Below are 21,306 nucleotides of genomic sequence, written 5' to 3' on the forward strand. Positions count from 1 at the left end.
TCTCTCTCGCCGTATCAGCTGGTGGACTTATTTTCCCTCATCAGCCAGACCCCAGACCCCAAAAGATAAATCTTTTCTACTCTATCTATTCTGTGGGAAACACTGACTAGACTGACTGGTCCTTTAATTAAATAGCATGGCTCTGGAATATTGTGATGGTCTTTTTACATTGCTTTTAGGCTTTTAAATAGTCTTTGCATTGTTTCATCTCTGTAAAGTAGATTCACAGCCGGGGCCGTAGCTTCTTGAAATCACTGAGGTCATGTCCTCACTGCTTTTACTGTATTTGTGTTATTGTTATTATTATTATTATTATTTTGAGTGTGTGTGCACGCACGCAAATTTGACATTTAACAAAACATTCTACAAATAAAAAAACTTAAATATGGGGATTATTTCATAAACTGACCTCATTATTTCTCGACACGATTTCTCTTTAAAATAAAACAACTAATTCATTAATGAAGGAATAGTTTGTCACTTTGGAAAATATGCTTATTAGTATTTAGCATACTGTGGTGAGCATCAGAAGAGAAGGTAGATACCCCTCTGTTATTCGCATGGTAAATATTAAAGCTACAGCCAGCTGCTGGTTAGCGTAGCTTAAGTTTTTCTGAGGTTGCATGTGACAACATGTGAGTCTGACTCATTACCATATGAAATATTAAACTTGTAGCATAATATCCGCCTTGCATTTGCTCAACAGCTGCACATGACGAATGAAGATATATGAATGAAGATATACAGTATCTTCATTTATATATATATGTACAGTACATAGTCTGAACATGCATTGTGTATGTATACTGTATATAAAACGGCATACATATATGCTCGGTTTTTTATTTACTGTATAAAAAAGTGCTATGAATATATACTGTCAAAACGCTCTGCATCATGTACAGATGGTGAGCAAATACATGGCGGATATTATGCTACAAGTTATATAGTAACAAGTTACTATAGTAGTAACTATATATATGTGTATATAAATATATATGTGCAATATATATATATCATCATTCCTCAGCTCGCTCGTGTTTTGTCTGGTTACCCAGCAGCGGCGCAAACACCGGTCACGTGGTCGGAGTGACGCGTTCACCAGGAAGCGGTGATGTGTTTACCTCGGTGTCGTCCGTCCGCTGTCCACCGCGACACCGAGCATCCTTTTTCCTTTTCCTTTTTAAAAAAAAATCTGAGATGAGATGATAGCCGGACACGCTGCGATGACATGAAGCCGCTCTCCGACTCCTCCGTCTCCTCCTCTGTGAATCGAGCAGGCATCGACATGGCGTCGTCCAGTTACACTTGCATCCAGGACAGCGGCTCAGGTCTGTCGGTGCACCACTCACTGGTTCACTGTCTGATGTCTCTCTCTGTCTCTCTGCTGCCGACACTTGTATCACCCCACATATGTATCCACCTGCTCATATGATGATTTGCTTTTGGTTTGATGGGACATCGCAGTGAATCATCATCAAGCTCAGCACATTGAAACAAGGACACATTCACAGTCACAGGTCAATCAGAGCTTAAAGGTGCAGTCCATGGATGTTTTGTCAGATGTTTTGGGAATTGCTTGAAAATGGCTTAATCAATTAATCGGTTGACAAAATAGTTTTGCAACGAATTGATTAATCGGCTCATTGTTGCAGCTCTGAATGGAAGAAGCCATCCAGTTGCAACATTGAAAATGTAGGATGGTGTGTTTTTAGAGCATCGCTCATACTAGACAGTCAGCGTTTCTCTGCCTCCATCGCTCAGCATTACCAAATCACACGATTGCCATGTTAACATTTTACTGAGGCTGATGTTTGAAGGCTCGTCATCTATTCAAAGCCACCACATGTCTTGTGTTGTGTTTCCCAGAGAAGGACAGGCTGCTCTCCTCCTTGGCCAGCTATGGGTCCCAGGACCCCCTCGCGGCTGGGACCCCCCGTCCCACGTGTCTGGTGGGCTCCGAGGTCCACCCGCAGCAGGGGGAAGAGGAGGAGGAGGAGGCCCTGAGGAGGAAGCTCAAGTACTTCTTCATGAGCCCCTGTGACAAGTATCACGCCAAGGGGCGCAAGCCTTTCAAACTGGGCCTGCAGCTGCTGAAGATCGTCATTGTGACCGTGCAGGTGGATACAGCTGATCACACACAATACTCTTTGTTTAATTTCATATACAGTGTGTTGTAGCTTCTATCCTGCTCTTGCCTGACTGTTGGCGCTCGTGTGTGTCCCGTCCCCGACTCTGCCCCTCAGTTGGTGCTGTTCGGACTGAGCAACCAGATGGTTGTGACCTTTAAGGAGGAAAACACGGCGGCATTCAAGCACCTTTTCCTGAAGGGTTACCAGGACAGCGTTCCTCAGGCAGTCCACACGCAGTCGGAGCTGTACAGCCGCATTCACTTTGCCGTAGAGCAGGTAGCCGCAGCTGCAACAAGTCACATTTTCTCCTTTTGTCTCCACCAGTATATCTAGTCAGCACTCAAACAGTTTGGGCTCTGTGTTTCTGAGGTTTCAAGGCTTAAATGGATTTGTTTGTGTTCTGCTTAAAATTACATTTTAAATTAAAGCTATTAAATTTTTAAAAACAATCTGTAGGACAGTGATTTACAAGCCTAGGTACATAAATGCCATAGCAAATAAGTGAGGTAAAAAAAACAAACCCACAATACCCAATAAATTATGATGTACAATAAGGAGACTGCACAGGACCCCCCTGCTAACACCACTTGCAAGTGCTTCATAAATGCTTGACATGCTCATGCTCTATTGTGTTGATATGCTTCAGTTCAGTCTTAATAAAAGTTCCTCCTTCCTTTCCCGCCCAGTACCTTGCTTTGCCTGAGATCGCCCTGGGACGGTACGCGTATGTGCCGGGCGTCATGAACGGGAGTGCGCTCGCCCTCTGTCAGCGGTACTTCCGGAGGGGCGCCATCGACCCCGTCAACGACACCTTTGACATCGATCCCCATGTTGAAACCGGTACTATGGCCTTTAATGTTTCATACTTGTTCTCCTTGCACTCTGTTGGTGTCCCTGCGTATTCAACATGAACTTGTTTTTCTCCAGCGTCTGTATTTTTCTCGGCCCCCGAAGGAAAAAGGCCGTGTCAGTGAGTCACAGTGTCGCTGCTCCACATGTGTCAAGAGCTGCCCCTGCAACTTTGCCCTACTTTTGAAGGCTTGAAATAGTTCCTCTCACAGAAAAACAGAAAAGCGACGTCTTTGCCTCTGGGACAGCGACGATTTGCATACAACTGCAGATTTGGCAACGATAGCGGTGCATGACAAATTTTGTAGCAAAAATAAAGCATGCAAATATCAATGTTAAGCTCCGAAGGAGACGATAATGCCTTGAAATCCTTTGAGGAACTTGCATTGGAAGGAAGTGGTATTGGCTTCATGTGATGTGGAAAAAGATGATTAGTACTGTTTTTTAAAAATATATTTCTTCCCCATGTGATATTTTTTAGTTCCTCTAATACTATTGTCTGATTTCTTTTTTTCCAGATTGCGTTGGAGTGAATCCACTGAATGACAGTTATGGAAACAGTGACTACAAGAATTTTACTCTCAAGTTCTACAAGTTAGATGTTATTATGCACATTTTTTTAAACATTCGATATATATAAATGAATTTGCTATGTTGCATTTTAACCTGGCATGTTGAATCCTCTGTGTTTCTCCAGGCTGATCAATGTAACAATCGACTTCTGGCTGAAGGCCATCAACATTCAGACCATTATAAACAATGAAATCCCAGACTGCTACACCTTTGCCATCACGGTGAACTACCTCTCCCATTATTCCCATTTCACTGAGCGTCTCGCATTAGAGTACAGCACAGATGGAAATCACAAATGTGAATTTGCACTTTTTTTCCGAGGTTGAGCTGTAAAACGAGCGCAGAGCTTTGAGATTGGAGTTCAGATAAATCTAATGTAGTTGTGTAAAATTCCCTGAGGTTGTATGTTTACCACGGTTCATCTGTGTGCTATCAGATCGTCATGGATAACCGGGCGCACAGCGGCAAAGTTAAGATCCGTCTGCAGAACCAAGCCTCCATCAGGGAGTGTAAAGACCCCAACGTGTCTGGGCATGGTGAGCCGCAATGGACACATGATTTATGGATGTATACTCATTCATCTGTCTCTTGATATCAACTCCATTTTCTGTAATTCCCTCCATCGACTTTGATCCCTCTCGGTTCTCTCCTCTTCTGGCAGCGGAGAACTACGCACGGCAGTTCTTTGATGTGCTGGTGGCGATAGTCTGTCTGTTGTCCCTGCTCCTGTGTGGGCGCTCCATCGTCAGAGGCATCCTCCTGCAATATGTAAGATGGCGTGCCGAACATTCACGAAATATGAAGTATGTTTTTCCAACACTTATGATGAGATGTATTGAATTACACCGTGCACAAAATGTTGAATGCGTTATAGATGCAAAGAAGTTAAAGGTGCCCTGTGGAGTTTTCTTATAGATAAACAGCTAAGTGTGTTTACATTTTGTGTTTTTGTTCATCTAACAAATGTAAAGTGGTTTTAGTCAAGTTTGAATCCCTGTGATTTATTTGATACTTGGCAAGTTACCTTCACCTGTAGATCTGTGGAAGCCATTGTATAGTGTTATCTGTGTACACGTGTGCATGCACGTTTGTCCTTGTGCAAACAAAAATGGGGACCCTGCCATAAAAGCATTGCTCCACAGCACTACTAGTGGTCATAAAACTCCAACAACACCATTGTACAAACCCCAGCACATATTGATTATTTAAGATTGCGTACAGCGCAGGCTCTAGCGTCTGTTTGAGAACACTTCTAGCTGTACTTGGTATTTGTGGCAACCCCTGCAATTCGGGTGAAAAATTGGTAGACCCATTCCCAACCAAGCCTTGAAGATATTTACCAAGAGTCATGATGATTGGACAAAATTCTCAAAGAGTGATTGGCCATGTCTTTTGACCAATCTAGCTCATTTATATAAAACATGTTTCTCTCTGTTCTAAAGCGGCATCCCAAGTTTGGTTAAAATCCAAAAGGTTCTATTCATTTTACTGTTTGTATTAGGCTAAAACGATGTTCCCATGCTGTGACCTTGACCCTTGACCGATTGGATAAAAAACCAACAGTGCAGTTCCTGACCCTAACCCCCAACCAATTTGCCAATCTTAATCCGAATTGGATGAAATCTGCCCGAGGTATTGCTGTGACAAACAGTCAGACGGATAGACAAAGGCCACCAATCACAATGGGATTGGAACTTCTCCTTCAGGGGATGAGACTGCAGTGTTCCACATTGTCGTTATTAACGGCTCCTCGTCGCATTGATCGTCTCCCTTCCCAGGAGTACGTGCAGTTTTTCAGTCACAGACTCGGTCGCAGCGTGAGCTGGGGAGAAAGGATGGAGTTCATCAACGGCTGGTACATTCTGCTCGTTGTCAGCGACGTGTTCACCATCGTCGGGAGCTTCATCAAGATTGGGATCGAGTCCAAGGTAACATGGCAGGTGTTGTCAGTGTGACAGCCGTCCAAGACGCCGTCAGAGCAAAACTCTCACGCCAGGCAGCACAGTTCCCGGTGATTAACGCTGTCACTTTTGTGATGCAGAATTTGTCATCGTACGATGTGTGCGGCATCCTGCTGGGAACCTCCACACTGCTGGTGTGGGTGGGAGTCATCCGCTACCTCAGCTTCTTTCAGAAGTACAATGTGAGTGTAATACACACACACACACTGGCAGTATTCTGCCTTGCTGCCATTTCTTTGAAGTGTAAATATATTTTTACTTATTCCCTCCCTCCCTCCCTCTCTCTTTTCCCTCACAGATCTTGATTGTGACTCTAAGAGCTGCTTTCCCGAACGTTATCCGCTTCTGCTGCTGTGCAGCTGCCATTTACTTGGGATATTGCTTCTGTGGATGGATTGTGCTCGGGCCCTATCATGCCAAGGTAGTGAACACACACTCAGTAATGTCCCTAACCAGAAATGAGGCGGCATTAGTCATTCGGACCAGAGCAGAAGAGTCAGAATATATCCTTATTATCATAAAATTCCCTCCAGCATATCATATTTGTTGCCCATGTATAATCAATGAGAGGAGAAAATTGACCTATATTAATTATGAATCATGACGACATTGTGATGGTATATTGCTTTTTGCCTGCAATATGATTTATAAGTGACGTGCTCCAGTAGAAAGCAAACAACCTTACAATTAGCGGCTGATAAAACTGAAATTATTGTCCGTTCTATTACCGTGCTAACATTGACCCTACTGTATGTATGCAGTTTCGCTCCCTGTCCATGGTGTCGGAGTGCCTGTTTTCTCTGATCAACGGGGACGACATGTTTGTCACGTTCGCTGAGATGGAGCACAGTGGCACGCTGGTGTGGATCTTCAGCCAGGTCTACCTCTACACCTTCATCTCCCTCTTCATCTACATGGTGCTGTCCCTCTTCATCGCGCTCATCACCGGAGCCTACGACACCATTATGGTACAGTCTGGGTGGTCATTTTAGCTATGTATGTTGTTTTTTTGCCATGATAGCAACATGGCTCTAGGGTATGTCTCAACAATCAAAGGGATTTTCAAGAAATTCTCTACAGACATTCATGGTTCCCAGATGATGAATCATAAAAAATCATAATTCTTTGGTGGTCCCCTGACTTTACTTCTAGTGCCATCATCAGGTCAAATTATCATTTTGGTTCAATTCTTTGGTTGAAGACCAAGTACTAAGTATAAAAATAATGAAACATTTCAGCCTCAGTTGTATTTTGTGTTTTTTGCAAATAAGCAAATGTTAGTTTGCTAAGCTAAGATGATGAACAGGTACATATTACCTGCTATCATCAGGATGTTAGCATTTTCATTGTGAGCATGCCGGTGCCAATGCTATCAAGTCGTGCCAAAGTACAGTCACGCAGAGCCATGAGTTACAGACAAAAACAACGAATTGTTCTACTTGTTTTAACTATAGAATATTAGAAGGGCAGGAAGACAGATTTGGGTGAAGCAATGAAATGTTTGAAAGGAGTCTTCAAGAGGAAAGATGAATACAAAATATTCAGCTTAATGTTGTTCACCGTACAGGCCCAAACACAGGAGCAGGTCCGCATCACTGACCTGCACGCGTTCATCGCCGAGTGCAAGGACACGCCCTGCTCCGGCAAGTTCCGTGGGCCTGAGGGGTCGTCGTGCTCTTTCCTCTGCTGCTGTGACTGGTGAAGAAGAGGAGGACGCAGAGACCGAGTAAGTGAAGAGATTTGCTTTTTCCTCATCAAAGCACCGTATTTGCACGCCAGTGACAGCTGATTGCAATTCCACTCCTTTTTCGCAGGAACCCAGCAGGGACGCTAAATGCCTCGAGAGTGAACCGACTGACCTTGGAACACTTTGTCCTCTCTGCGCGGGTTTGAATTTTGCATTTAAATTAGTTCTGGAACAGTAGAAAAACCATTGCACAGTCACAAGCCACAGTTACTTGCTTTTGTACTGTATGAATAATTTATTGTCTCTTTCTGAAATGTTATTTTGTTGAGGCTTCGATGACGGCACGCTGGACACAGTGTCCACCAAGTAAAATGGATGCACATGTTCTCGTAAATGATCCATTGTGTACAGGTTTTTTTAATTATTATTTCACTGTTCAAATGGCTACCTAGGAGACATTATTTTGTGACTCTCTATTATGTAAAGATATGCATGTCATCTGAATCTTCATGGCAGAAGTAGAATAGACACAGGGGAGAGGCAGGCAAGCTGGGGGAAAAAAAGGTGATCACTAACTGCTGTGTGTCTGCATTAGCTTCTCCAAGATTTCAGGGGCAAGTTGGTCCATTCCCATTTCCATTCTTCCCTCCTCATTTCCTTTGTTCATGTCCGCCTGTGGCTGTGAGGAGATGATGGCTGCACGGGTAAAGACAAGCCCTGCAGCCAACCAGTTAGTCATCAATATGTATGAGCTGTTTCGTCTGTAAAGAGCCAGGTGCACTCTAATGCACTAATGCAAGGTAGGGCATTTTCTCTCTTTGGTTTAAAGCGCTCCATGGAAGCCGGCAGAATATATTGTTTAGAAAATCAGGACTTTAACTGTGTCAGGAGACGTTTACAGAAAATTGTGTAGTAGTTGAAAATTTTAGAGTTTGCACATTGTACCATGACTCAGCTGCCTGACTAAGGAAGAGAGCAGTAACATGCTGAGGGGGAAAAAAGGTCAGAAGTTCGAAAGCTCTCAGACAAACTACGTTCAAGACAAACGGTTGTACCTCAATATTAGGCCTTGTTATGCTGAGTGTTAATGATTGTTATCATAGACCATAGGTAAAACCTTAACTCATTTTAACACTGCACGCAAACTAAAGGCTGCAGAGAAAACGCATCTATAATCAAACTGTCAATTCCACTTCAGTCTGAGGCTGCAGAGGCGCTGCCACTGTTGCTCTGCTAAGTTAGTGGTTAGAATTTAGCAGGACTAACTCATATGGTGTAAAATTATGATTCTAGAATTAGATCCTGTCTAATTTATAAGTTATAACAGGCTCAATTAATACAAAGTTGAGTTTTCAACTCCCAGTTGTGGTATATTGGTGTTTACTTATGTTTTCTAGTTGTAGTTTTTTTCTTGTGTATTTTTTCATGCTGTTTTTATCCCATCCCTGAAAATGACTTATTTTCAAGGCGGAATCATTTTTATGTAAAGGTACAAGGCTACTAGGCTCATGTTTTATCAAATAGGTGTCAGACCTGGACAATGTCATTACACTGACATTGAGGCAGCATGTGTAAAAGGTTAATAGCTCAGTGAATGACTGTGAGCATCTGTACAAACCAGCAGTTCTTCATTGACGCTTATTAAAGAAATGTCATGGTTACTATAGAAACTCTAGTGTTACTATTGAAATAAGTGGTAATCTTTTTACTGCATGTTGTGTACGGTCAAATGAAGGGCACCGTTGAAGGGACATTCACCGCACAAAATCTGATCAGGGGAAAAAAGGGATGTGAGATGCAACACGTTTGATGCCTTTGTATTATTGTGTTAATTGTTTACTCATTTTTTTACGCCAATTAACCAATATTGTTTACAGTTACAACGCTTAGCAAGTGTTTTCATTTAAAGAGTGGTTGTTTATGTGCACTTCATGAAGAGAGATGTACAGCCTCGTTTGAATTGAATGTGCCACTTGGGAGCCATACAGCACAATGGAGTGAAGCACCGTGTGTGTAATGTATCTGTTAATGTTCACCTGACACTTCTGGGAAGCGTCTTTCATTTAAATTTTGATTCAATTGTAACTGTATTTCTGCTTACTAGGGTTGTTTACTTATATTCTGTACGCTGTCTTAATCATTTTACCTCATTTCAAGAGGAGGCCAGTAGTCGCTACAAGGGGAGTTTATCTATTGACGTAGTGGAAGAAGTTTTACAGGTTTTTACCCTCATTTATATTGAATGTTTTATGGTAAGATGTGGCCTTCTGAAAGAATGTGCACATCAGCTAAATAAACTAGAAATACACTGAAACTGTGTTTTTTTTTGGTTATGTTCCATAGCTGAGACTCAGTTTTACTGTAGTGTTCAGTCGCTTAAATTCCTAAGGAGGAGTTGAATTATTTACATTATTAACAATCAACAATTCTTACAATTTTCTTCACAACATTTTCCCTGATCTGTTTATAAATTAATGCAAAAATAAGATGATTAATCAACATTTTACAACCAAAATATCCAGCAGCAAAAACTGTGTCTTGTTCCCTGGCGGTGATCACCGGTTCCACAACCGGTGATCAAAATAACCAAAGATGAGGATGCAGTGGAGAGCGCAAGGCATTGAATATCTGCCCAGTGCGCATGTCACTATAGGCATCGTCAGGGATGACCCATTTCAATCGTCAATAACTTTTTTGTTTTTAGACATAGGAATGTCAAACCACTGTTATTTTACAGAATGACAGCCATTGAGTATTTTACAACTGTGTGTTTAGAATATCAATACATTTTTTTGATTTATTAATTTATTGACATCGAAACACCCTTAATGTGTCTGTGACATCCTCTCACAGCTTGCACAGCTGTTAGTTTGTGAAAAAGCCCTTAGCATATCCGTTACCATCCCTTGACCCTTAAACCTACATTTACATGAAAAGTATGCTGTGATCGGCAGGTGAAGAAAATGGATAGATATAATTCAAAGCCTGGTCCTGGTGAAAATCTTGTGCCCCTTGTATGTTGGGGTGGTCTGACACCACTAGGGGGAGAAAGCAGGCTCTGTCTGCAGCCACCAGCCTGCCGGTCTGGAGAAATAATTGCAGTCCATAAGCAATAAAGACATGAGATGAAGCTAAAACCCAGGCTCTCTGAGAAGTACAGGAGCCTTGATGCATTGAGAAAGTTTTTTTTCTTGCCTTCATTAAAGATAAATAACGCTGAGAGTATGATTAAAAGTACTTAACCTTCAAATGTACCATTATCACAAACTACCTCTCAACACAAGGTAAGTGGAAGCCGAGTCAAGCTGTGCCAGCCGAAGAAGATGCACAATACTGAAGAGGCAAATGGTTGAAAATGAGGAAGCATTGGGGACAGACAGTCAAGGCACACGCTTTATGTGCACACTCAGTTCTCTTAGTGCGGTGTAGTGGTATAGCTGTCCAATATGCTTAGTGCCTGCATGCATTATTTACTCCAGGAGGCAACCACGGCTGAGACAAAGCACTCGGAATCAGATTGACAGGAACTGGCCGGCCTGCTCTGGACATCATCAGGTTTCAGGATATAGCTGATTTAATACTCTCATGGAGAAAACGCACTAGTGGCCTGCGCCTTGTAGCTACAGCCAAATTAACTGCATTAACATGGCAATTCCAATTCCTGTTTAAATGAGTGGAATAAAAATCAGAGGGAATCTCTATCCCGAGGACACGGGCGAAAAGGTAATTTATCAGCGTTTGCATCGAGATCATCATGGTATCCTGCGGGGGAAGTACTGTATGGATACTGTGTCTAGCCCACACACAGCAGAAGAGCATATACACGATGCATAATACTGCTCCATTAATGAGCTTCTTCTGCGTTTCCCGTGCGTCGCTCTGCACATGTAGCCTGTCAGTGAGTGCAAGAAGCATCCTGCATGTTAATGTTATGCTGTGCTGGCATGTTGTGCTCTTTGGGGAGTCGATGCTTTGCAAAGAGAACAACAGCCGCACCTACATGTGCTGACCTGTATCTGCCCGGTATCTCCTCACACACACACACACACACATACACACACCGCCTTTTGTGGGATAATGATATTCGCATCTTCAGAGTGTGAAGTGTTGTGCGCGGTAAAACACCTCTCAGGCATTTTGAAGCCACTTGTGGTTTGATTTGTGAATATCTCTACAAAAAGATGGCGACAGTGTCTGATGTGGTGGGTGTGTCTCTCTCGCTCAGCAGTGCCAGCTCCTTGCTTGTATGGCTTGGCTGACTAGCAGGAGAGCCAGACGTCTGTGCAATCTGACTGTACACGCCGGGATACACGGAACACAATGAGAAAATGCCTCTAGCTGCTTGTTAAGTAACTAATGTGTTGTGCAAGAGTTTGTCAAAGGTAGAAGACCCCTGACTTGAGGCCAGGTCTTGGTGACTTGACTGAGTTCCAGCCCTTGTGTGCTGTGGCCGCCCCAGCTGGACCGTGAGCCGGGGGGGAAAAAACAATGAGATAAATAACACGGGAACTGTGCAGCGGGGGTACACAGCCCTGCCCCTTCCTGCCTCCGCTGCCGCTCACCAACGCCTGTGCGAAAAAAACCACCTTCCTCTCTTTGTTGCGCCTGGTTGAACATGCCAATACGTCCATCAGCATCAAGCCAGCAGGCACCCCCAGGAGCCCCCACCCTCTTCCTGGTCCCCTTCCACGTCTCGCATATCCTTGCGCGCACACCTGCACTTTCAATGCATGATCACGTGGTCCCAAAATGAAATCCGACCACAGCCACGTCACATGTATGCGGTTGTAATATTCATGTATATATTCACTCCTGACAATCTGACCAAATGTTGAGATGGCTTGATTAATCCTGCGGATATTTCTGTGGGTATGACTTGACCTTCAGTTCCAATTCAAATGAAAGACAAGTGGCATTGTTGAACAGCAGATAACACAGAGCCATAACAGGAATCAAAAGATGGCAGATGCAGCCCTCTAAGCTGACGGGCAACACTCCACTTCAGAGCAGCGTTTCCTTTTGGAAATCTGACCTAGAGAGATAAAGAACGAGAAAGGTTGTTCTTTTCCTTCAGTCAGGTGTACGTGTTGTGTATGTTTTTAGTTTAGGAGCATATATTTTGCACCCTGAGCTCAGATGAGCAATGTCTGGCCAAATCCACCCCTTTCCAGCATTCGGAGAGAGCCCACCGCAGGCTCAACAGGCCCGTCCAGAACGGACCAGCACACAAAAGCCTGGCTCATGCAGACATGGGGCAGGCGGCCGCCGGGCGGCTGAGCAGCAGGGCAGCAGACAGACAGGCAGACAGGCGGCATGCCCACGCAGACTGCCTCCGATGAAAGGCCCCGTTCTGGTGAGGAACGTGGCGCACGGAAACAAAAGGTTTTAAGCCACGGAACAACGCCCCTCTCTGTGCGTGTCTCTTTGTAAATGAGAGAAAAACACACCGCTTAACCCAGAGGCTCTCATACTGTATCTGCTGCTCGTCGCAGCACAGTATTTCTCGTGGGCTCAATTAGTCTCTTCCTATTTCAGCTCTGTTCACTCATCTCTGTGACAGACTGAACTCGCAGGCCATGTTAACCTGCTTCGGAGAAACATACAAATCTCTGCAAGGCCTTCAATCCTGTGTCCTAATTTGGAAATTGCTTGTTCAAATCCTTTCAAAAAAAATAATACTCCTAATTAGAGGGCTGCAATCAACAGGTCTTAAATGTGTTGAGAGATTTTCAATTCCTGATGCAACAGCCACATGGTCGGCGGACAATGCAGCCAACGTGATGCATGTGGGGCAGCAGTAATGCACCGTTTAAGTGTGAGTGAATGGTGGTGTGTGTGTGTGTGCGTGTGTGCAGTCGTGCGTGGAGAACAGAAGAAAAGGGTTTTGAAGAGGACAGAGAAAGGGGCGCAGGGGCCTAGGAGGGAGGGCAACAGACAACCGGGAAGAACTTGGGCAAGACAGTCGGGTGACTTGCGAGAGGTGACATCATCTTCCATTTGAATAATCCCCCAGCCTGGGAGGTGATTGGCTGCCCCTCGGAGAAAGCAGAGTTCCCCCTGCTATTCGCTATTCACCCCCTTTCAATTTCAGCATGGCGCGCTGCGATGCTGGATGCTGCCTTCGCGGACTCGTAGTAAGCTCCTACTTCTGAACTCGCGTCAAGAAAAGGAAAGTATGGGTTTTAATTTATTTATTTTTAAATCAGAAAAATACTAAGTGTGTATGTGTTGGCCATTTCCACACCAGATAGTAATAAGCCACACCACCATTTCGCCCTCCATTTATTTTAAACAGACTGGTGGCGGAGGGAACACAACCTTAATTAACACTATGCAAATTATTGCAGTGCTTTGCAGGACTAACAACTGTTCTCTATTTACTATTCAATCTCGTCTCGTGACTGCGACAAATCATATTTGTAATGGAGAAAAAAAATAGACTCGTCCAACAGCTGTATTCAATTGAGTCGGGACAATTACTGTGGGCATAGCTGGGATTAACCTGCAAGCCCCCATGTCAACACCCCACCCCTTCGACGCCGTGCATTGGTGTGCATGGCAGGTTAATAATGCTCTTCCTGTAGCTCCGGACGCCATATAAGATGCTCCGGTCGGTTGAGGCAAAACGTTTCTTTTACGCGTCGGCAAACCGACTCGCCTACCCCTCGTTTCCATTTCTGCGCCGACCTTCCGTTCTTCCGACGTTTCCCAGCGGCGCCTGAAGGCAGCGGCAGCCCGCTCCTCTCCTCCGCCTGTCCATCCATCCGCTCACCGGTCTACTCTCGTGTGCGCGCGCGCGCGCGTGCGTGAGTGAGTGTGTGTGCGGACTTGAAGCGTCATTTTCCTCCTTTTTCTTCCTCGCGCATCACTCCCGAACACCCAGAAGTTTCCTGAACGTCGGCTCGGCTCGGCTCGGTGTAATTAGCTCCATTTCTCGCTCTCTCTTTCTCTCTCTCCTCTGTTGTATTTCCCGGTTGCATTATTTACCCTCATCCTCACTTTCTTTCTCTTTTTTTTGTCTCTCCCTCTCTCCCCCTCTCTCTCTTCTGACTCGAGGATTCAGTCGGGGGTGATCTGGCTAACACTGGGCGTAGCTGCAGAGGATTTTCGCTAGCTCGCCGCTCCGCCGACCGGTAAGGACGAGATTGTAAACGCCGTAGCTAGCATGCTAATGTCAGTCAACCACCGTTGGTGTAATTAACGGCCATTGGCCGCGATTCTTTCCAAATCAACGCGATGTCCGTCCGTCGCGAGTCCCACTCGCACTGCCCATGTTGTGACTCGTGTTTTCCTAAACACCAAACAGTGCGCCGCAACCTTTGTGGCTTTTGAGGTGAATTAACTTCTTTTCTCGTCTTTTTTTTTTTTGCGAAACGTGCACTGGGAACTGTCTTGACCCAGTTGCACTATCTTCGTGCGGACGAGCCAGGGCCGCCGTGCTGCGGACTCACTTCGCTGCCCGTGGTTGAGGGGCTGATGGGGCGGTGGCAGACGAGCGTGCTGGCTGGGTGTTCAGCAGACCCTGCCAGGCTCCACCTAGAGCACATCGTTCGTTTGAATGAATGCTCTTATTTAATTGTTTCTTTCCCCCGGTTTCAGGACGATTGCCCTCTTTGTGTGAGCATTTGGTCCGCTTCTCCCCTCCCCGAACTTTTCATTCTCGCCTCCCCTCCCTCTCCATCCTCCATCGCGGATGCCCATTGTTCTGCGTCGGGCCAAGTGGTGTGTGTGTGTGTGTGTGTGTGTGTGTGTGTGTGTGTGTGTGTGTGTGCATGTGCGTGTGTGTGTGTGTATTCATACATTTTTTTGCAGATGCTCAACGCAGTTTTCCCGTCAACTGAACACAATGACGTTAGAGCATTTGTGGACGGTTAAAGCAACACTTTCTCCCCACCAGATCATTTCCAAAAGGCGTGTCTGAAGCTGGAATATTTCTGCCAGTGTCGTGCACAGACTTTAGCCGGTAATCGGGAGGTTGATTAATGTCACCCCCCACAAGTGATCAGCTATTGTGGAGGGAGAGTTGAGGCTGGAGATGGGGGGGGGGGTGGCTTCTTCTTCATTCACCAGCCTTTTTGGTGAGCGAGTGCAACAAGACAGATTACTCTCCTCTCTGTAGAACAATGGGGAGGAGAAAAACACTGCCAGTTCCCAAAGCTTGACCAGGAGCATTTAATAAACGGCAAACATGCAAGCAGTGAAAATCTTTATCCCTAACCCCCCCGCCCCCCAGCTCCATTCTCTTCCCCCGAGGTGCAGCAGACAGCCACATGAATTGTCTCAAGCTTTGTGGCCACCGTGGGCACGGGTTGGTCAATAACGTGCGCTGATCGACCATGAGTTATCGATGTCATCCTGAGTAAATGGCATCCCAGGGCGACTCGTATGAGCACTTTTCAGTCTCTGCCACACAGGGCTTGGAGACGCTTCAGGACTCAGAGGTGGGTTTAGCCGTCATCTTTCTAGTCCACCCCCCCTCCGGCGCATGGATGAGAGAATGGCTGACTCACAGCGTTGGTGGATGAGGCCGGGAAATGGAGGACAGACGGGCGGCCTAATGCAATAATGCCAAATTGAATTTAGCTGCCATTAAAAACCACACTCTGATTTTTTATGAAGTTATTTAAGATGGCCTTAGAAAGATTATTTGGATGAGGATTGCCACCTGGAGGCATTCTCTGTGTGGAGAGGATATGTCTGAGACTATTCGAATAAATGAAGCTGATCACTGTAATTAAGATACAAATCTAAATTGGGTGCATAGTGGTGCGGACAGTAGTCAGTTGTTTTTACCAGCATGCATCACTCCGTCTCCTGTTATTAGCAGACTTACACGTCTCTTGTTGCGCGAGAATCAAGGGTGTTGGTGTCGACAGTGTTGGCTGCTCAGTGCAATAAGAAAGACGGAGCACTGCCAGTGTCTGGAGCAATCCTTTACACACAGAGGAGGCATGGATTTAAGATTATAAATGCTGAAATTGTGCTTGAATGGATCAATGTCCAGCCAAACTATTATTCAGTTGTAATTTTGTAAAACCAAATTCTTAATGTGCCACCTTTGATTATGATATGGCATTTTTCACTATTGTCTGATGTTATAAAGCAAGTCAAATTTATTTATTTATTAAGAAAATGCTTTGGAGATTAACGATAATGAAAAAAAAGCGTTGTCGCAGCCCTAAATTCATAATAGAGAAGACACTCCTTAGTTTCTGTTCTAACAGAAGCACAAGGATGAGATATAATAATTCCGATGAACATTTGAAGCACACCGGCGTCATGCCACTCCTGTCGCGATTATTCTTGGCAGAACACAATTAACGATTGTCGCTGAATATTCTCACAGAGTCTTTCATAAGATTGTTTTTTAGGGCAATTTAAATTTTAATGACCCATTTTATCATTTCCCCCCCAGCTGGCCACTCGATCCCTGCCTTGGTCCTGAGAGAGGGAGACGATTGTTGCGTTAATAGACCTGTGTGTCAGCTTGGCCTTAGCCTAAGGACTAGTGTTGGGGTGTGACTCAGAATGAAACCCCCTCCCCAGCTCTGAACTTCTCTATTGTGACAAGGGCAGGCCGTTGGCTCTGGTCATCCTCAGGCTTTTTCTCAGCCTGAACCCGTGACCCTTGCGCTTTGGCGTCATCAGAAATGACGTCTCTTGTTTTGAGCCGCGGCAACAACTGCACAATAGTTTCTTGTTTTGAGATTATCAAAACTGCGTGTGGCTCCGTTTCCTCCTCTGTTCTCCATGTGATTCGAGCTTGAGGAAATGCCGGCGGCACTGCGCAGAATTTGCACAGCGACGATAAAGCAGAGAGAAACTTGTTCTGTCCTCAAGGCATCGGTGCACTCAGTGGTACTGTCACAGTTGTCGGGGCACGCAGTTGGCAACTGGCGGCGTGTTTTTTTCAGGCCGTATTTGCCAGCAGCTGCGGTAATTTGCTGTGTTTGGACGCTCTGAATTCCTCTGGTGGGAGGATGGATAATGGATGTGGTTCGCAGCCCTGTTGCTAGGCTTCAAGACCAAAATTTTCATGGCACAGTGTGTCAGCAGTTCCTGACTGTTTGGTGTAATGCAGCCTTGGAGATGGTGAATTGTGGCCAACAATGACGTGTGCTATGTCGGACATTAGGTTTTGCTTTACCACCTGTGGCGCAGTGATATTGATGTCAGTGGGTCCCTCTTAACATCTGCAGCGCTGTACATTTGCTGCTGTGGCCCTGATAGTGTGGCTGATGTGGTCGGGATTATTTTGGAGGCTGCCAAGCGTGCCCTCACCATAGCCATGTGTGGAATGATAAGCATTTGTGCCAGACACCGGTGCTGACAGGCTCCCTATAGGCAGCAGTAGGGGCCAATTTGTTTCTATGTCATTTCAATTTCTGCTGGTGACATTTAAATCTGGCTATGCCCTGTGTCTCTGTGGATTGCTGCTGTAAAGATACAGCATCCACTCCATGCGTGGTGCTAAAAGCACCGTGTGTCAGTGTTGTGCTTGTTGTGGATGTGGTCATAGGGTGGCGTTTTCAGACCAGTGGTTTCAGTTCTTTGAAACCCGTAGTCAGTAGGTGCTGGTGTGGTCAGCCATCCGACCTATCTGTCGTCCCGCGAGGGCTCCGATTCCATCTGGAACGTGCCTTGTACTGCTTCAAACAGGAGGACTTAATCCTCTTACGGACACAGTCGTTCCACTTGTACTTTGTGTGCATGTGTCCGTGTCCCTCGTGCCGAGAGAGCGCGGGCGTCGGAGCCTCACGGGTGTGTTTCTGACATCCTGTCCAGATGCCTCGGTTCTGCCCTCTTCCTCATCCCTGTATCTGCTCTATCTGGTGTCAGTGATCCAAGCCACCAGCTGGTCCCGGGCTGGTCTGATCTCATTTACCCCCAGAGAGGAGCTTGTTTGTGGGCAGACGGCCCATTATGGAGATGATCCAGCAGCTCTTCAAGTTACAAATTAGCCTTAGTTAGTTTTTCTGTAGTGTCACTCTGTCTCTCCTCTTGTCTTGCTGTCTTTTTTTACTTTTCCTTCCTGTCTCCTCCTGCCCCTCCTCTCCTCCTCCTTTTTTTATTGTCCTCTCCTGTAACCTTGTCACTGCCATCTCTCTTATCTCCCAGGGGAGAGGCCTAACAGCATCAGAGGAACCTGCCTGACTAATGCACTTCCTCTGTCTGTCTGTCTCTTTACTCTGGCCTGCCCATCTGTGGAGCTGCTCGCTGCTCCCCACTTTCTCCTGTGCGATCAATATCCACACAGTTTAGCTCTGCGCTGCCCTGCTGGTCGTCCCTGCAGGCGGTGGCGCTCGACCAGGCTGTAGTAGGGCCCTCGCTGATGGGGCCTTGTTTGTAGTCGGGCTCTGTCTCCGCCCTTATTGTTTGGGGGCCCGATGGACCCTCTAGCCCTGCCTCCCTACAGTATTGTCTGGTTTCTGGGACATGCTGAGGCCTCTGTTACTGCTGCGTATCAGTCTCTCATTCTCTCTTGTCTTTCTTGGGCTTCTCTCTGTTCCTCTTTTTCTCTGTCTCTGTAGCTGTGTCTGTGTACTGTTTAGAGACAGTCGAGGCCGACTGTACAAGATTAGCATCTCTCTTTGTCCAGGGTTAACAAGCTCTGTCATGTGTTAATCTGCTGTCCCCGGGGGGCCGAATTTCTCCGAGCCCGGACGCACCGTGGGAGGGACGGGGATTGTATGTATGTGTTGTGTGCATCAATTAATTTGGTGTTTTTTAAGAGGGGGTGGTGTGAATGCACACAATGTACAGCTCTAAACTATGGTGGGCATCGGAATTCCCGATCATCTTTGGCGGCCTTGCTCGCGTTTTGCGAGGGGACACTTGAAAAACAAAGAGGTATGTTCGTATGTAGTCTTGTAATCCCTTCATTTTAATCAAGTTTTCACATGAGATCATTGTAGAGTCGCAGTGTGAATCTCCAAAGACTCTTTGGGATTAGTGCCAGCCTTTCTGATCACATGTCCTTGTGATGCAGGTGTCGGTCAGACAATCCGCTGCTCTCTCTCACGCACACCAGCAGCCAAGTAAACAAGAGGGAGACAGAAAAAGACTTGTTCCTTCCTCTCCGCGGGGGCCTTTGTTCCGCCTCAGTTTGTCTTATCGAGCATCCCAGCAGCTCACTGAGCCACTGGTAATCAAAGTGTAGGAATGACTTTGCTGCAGACTGTTGAGGAGATCAGCACGGGAGGAGACTGCTGCGTGTGATTGTCCCACTGTCTGGATAAGTAATGGCACTGGCAGACGTATTTTCCGCAGGTTTATCTTTATCTGAGTCTTCTTCAGTTCTCAGTAAGTGTCTATCCAGTTGTTTTAATGTGAATTTTGAATTTGAACAAGAAGAAACCCAGGAGATGGGTATCTGAAGACTTGAATGATACTACTACTCGTACAGACGCTTATCAATGTGATTCTTTATTCTTATAGGTTCGTTTTGTTCTTTTTTAAGAAAAAAAGGAAACAAATTAAGGAGAAGGAAACATGTATGGGTGAGTCCATGAATTCATCATGACCATTTAATCTCTGATCTGAGCATCACAGATTTTACGCCCCAAAAATATGATTCTTTATTTATATTTAAACTATCCAGTTATTATCTAAGAATTACATAAGCTTCTCCTTGAACAGATGTTTGCTTAAATGTAAGTGATTGAATGCACGCCCCCCCTGCAGGGATCGGAAACTAAAACTATGAATTTCTGAACAGTCGAGATGATGCTCTGACCATTTCAGATTGAATTAATGAACACACCCATAACAAATCATATTTGTATAATTTAGTTAAGTCATAGCTGACATAGGCTAACCTACTTGGGGTAATGGCAGATGACTCATGAGCTAGGATGTTGTAAACTACACCTCTCCACCAGTATGTGATGGACTTTGGCAAAAAAATTTCGACACATTACTTATGTTTCCGTCCTCTTGACTTGTTGCACTTGTGGCACAGAGTATCGTCCGCACCAACTGAACTGAAGTGTAACCTCACTTGTAAATGTTTGTTTTGTTCTCTCTGCCATTTTAATTTGTAACCAAGAGCAACGTGTCTGTGTAGTTGACGCATGTGTCTGGGTCTGTAGGTGTGGTGCAGAGGGCAGCCCCTCCCCTCACATAAATGCTTATACCAATATGTCTGTCTCTAGTCGGTACCCATCCATATTAATTACAACAGTTCTTTATGCTTAGTTGAGATATAACTTTGTCAAATGAAGGAAGGGAAAAAGCACATAAGTCGGATGGAAGCCAAACTGTTTTAGTAACAATGACAATGGACTCATTTCCACGGTGGATGTCGGGAACATGTCCCCCTCACTTCTCGCCACCGCAAAAATCATTTCATCACATAAATTGGAGGTCTTGATTTTAAGTGAGGTTAGTGCTTTCGCAACACAGCAGAGGTTAATATAAGATTCATATTGTTTTTACTCAACCATTAAAAGCACGATGATCAGTTTCATCCTTTGATTATTTTCTAGATTTATTTAAAATGTAATCTCAGTGAGGATAAGGACACTTAGGGTTACATTATTAGCTGGAATATTTGACCATTGCTTGCAACTTTGATGGAAACATACCTTCTCTCTCCCGCTTAATCTCCCCCATGGTTTCCTCTTCACTTACTCTCCCCCTGCTCGCTCAGCCCTCCCATGGTCTGTGGGGGGATGGCATGGAGAGCAGTCGCCTTTGTTTAGAGTTTATTTGTGTGCGGGACAGAGGCGGTGTCCTGACCTCACAGGTCGGGGGGTGTTTGGGATATTGTGTGCGCTGCGATTAGCATCAAGCACTGGTCACCTCCAGCTGCATTTAAGTCGGTGTCACATACCTTCAGCACCCTTCATCCGACTTCCACACATAAACCCATCATTTCGTGTGTCCTATCTCTGATGTTTGTTGCTTGGATTCTTCCTCTGGAGAACCGCAGCGAGTGTTGAAGCTGAGGAAGAGGTGGTGTCGTGCGGAGGACACTGAGTGTCATGGGGGGGGGCACAAGTGGTACTGGCTTTGAAAGGGTTTGCTGTGATCCTGTGAGTGCTGTTACATAACTCCTTTACAGTAATGTCAGTAGCCCTAATGAGAAAGCTTACAGTTCATA

General features: G+C 45.3%; 2 protein-coding genes across 4 annotated transcripts in view; both read left to right on the forward strand.

Annotated features, from left to right (window-relative positions):
- Window positions 1–97: 97 nt before the first annotated feature.
- On the forward strand, window positions 98–9,516 carry LOC118289011 (mucolipin-1). Its single transcript, XM_035615647.2, has 14 exons — window positions 98–1,331; window positions 1,870–2,120; window positions 2,247–2,408; window positions 2,819–2,972; window positions 3,500–3,575; window positions 3,679–3,775; window positions 3,991–4,090; window positions 4,216–4,322; window positions 5,333–5,482; window positions 5,596–5,697; window positions 5,814–5,936; window positions 6,277–6,483; window positions 7,083–7,241; window positions 7,330–9,516. Exons 1-13 carry the CDS (start codon window positions 1,232–1,234, stop codon window positions 7,215–7,217), a joined length of 1,764 nt encoding a protein of 587 aa, XP_035471540.2. The 5' UTR covers window positions 98–1,231; the 3' UTR covers window positions 7,218–7,241; window positions 7,330–9,516.
- Window positions 9,517–13,736: 4,220 nt separating this feature from the next.
- wu:fb95e10 (proteoglycan 4) overlaps window positions 13,737–21,306 on the forward strand; it is a 31,930-nt gene continuing 24,360 nt past the window's right edge. The window contains exons 1-2 of one of the 3 annotated variants that reach the window (XM_035615200.2): window positions 13,737–14,119; window positions 14,259–14,335. The gene's annotated coding sequence lies outside the window, so the exon portion shown is untranslated. Of the gene's footprint in view, window positions 14,120–14,258; window positions 14,336–19,371; window positions 19,506–21,306 lie in introns of those variants that run through there. The other 2 variants (XM_035615201.2, XM_035615203.2) reach the window with 2 other exon arrangements.

This window comes from Scophthalmus maximus, chromosome 17, assembly GCF_022379125.1.
Source record: "Scophthalmus maximus strain ysfricsl-2021 chromosome 17, ASM2237912v1, whole genome shotgun sequence".
NCBI lineage: Eukaryota > Metazoa > Chordata > Actinopteri > Pleuronectiformes > Scophthalmidae > Scophthalmus > Scophthalmus maximus.

Bases quoted from the DNA above. Each gene is read 5' to 3' on its own strand.
- LOC118289011 (XM_035615647.2), top strand. From the start codon at position 1,232: ATGAAGCCGCTCTCCGACTCCTCCGTCTCCTCCTCTGTGAATCGAGCA. The intron at 4,323-5,332 runs GTAAGATGGCGT...CTCCCTTCCCAG, and splicing joins GAGGCATCCTCCTGCAATAT to GAGTACGTGCAGTTTTTCAG. The intron at 5,698-5,813 runs GTGAGTGTAATA...TTTCCCTCACAG, and splicing joins GCTTCTTTCAGAAGTACAAT to ATCTTGATTGTGACTCTAAG.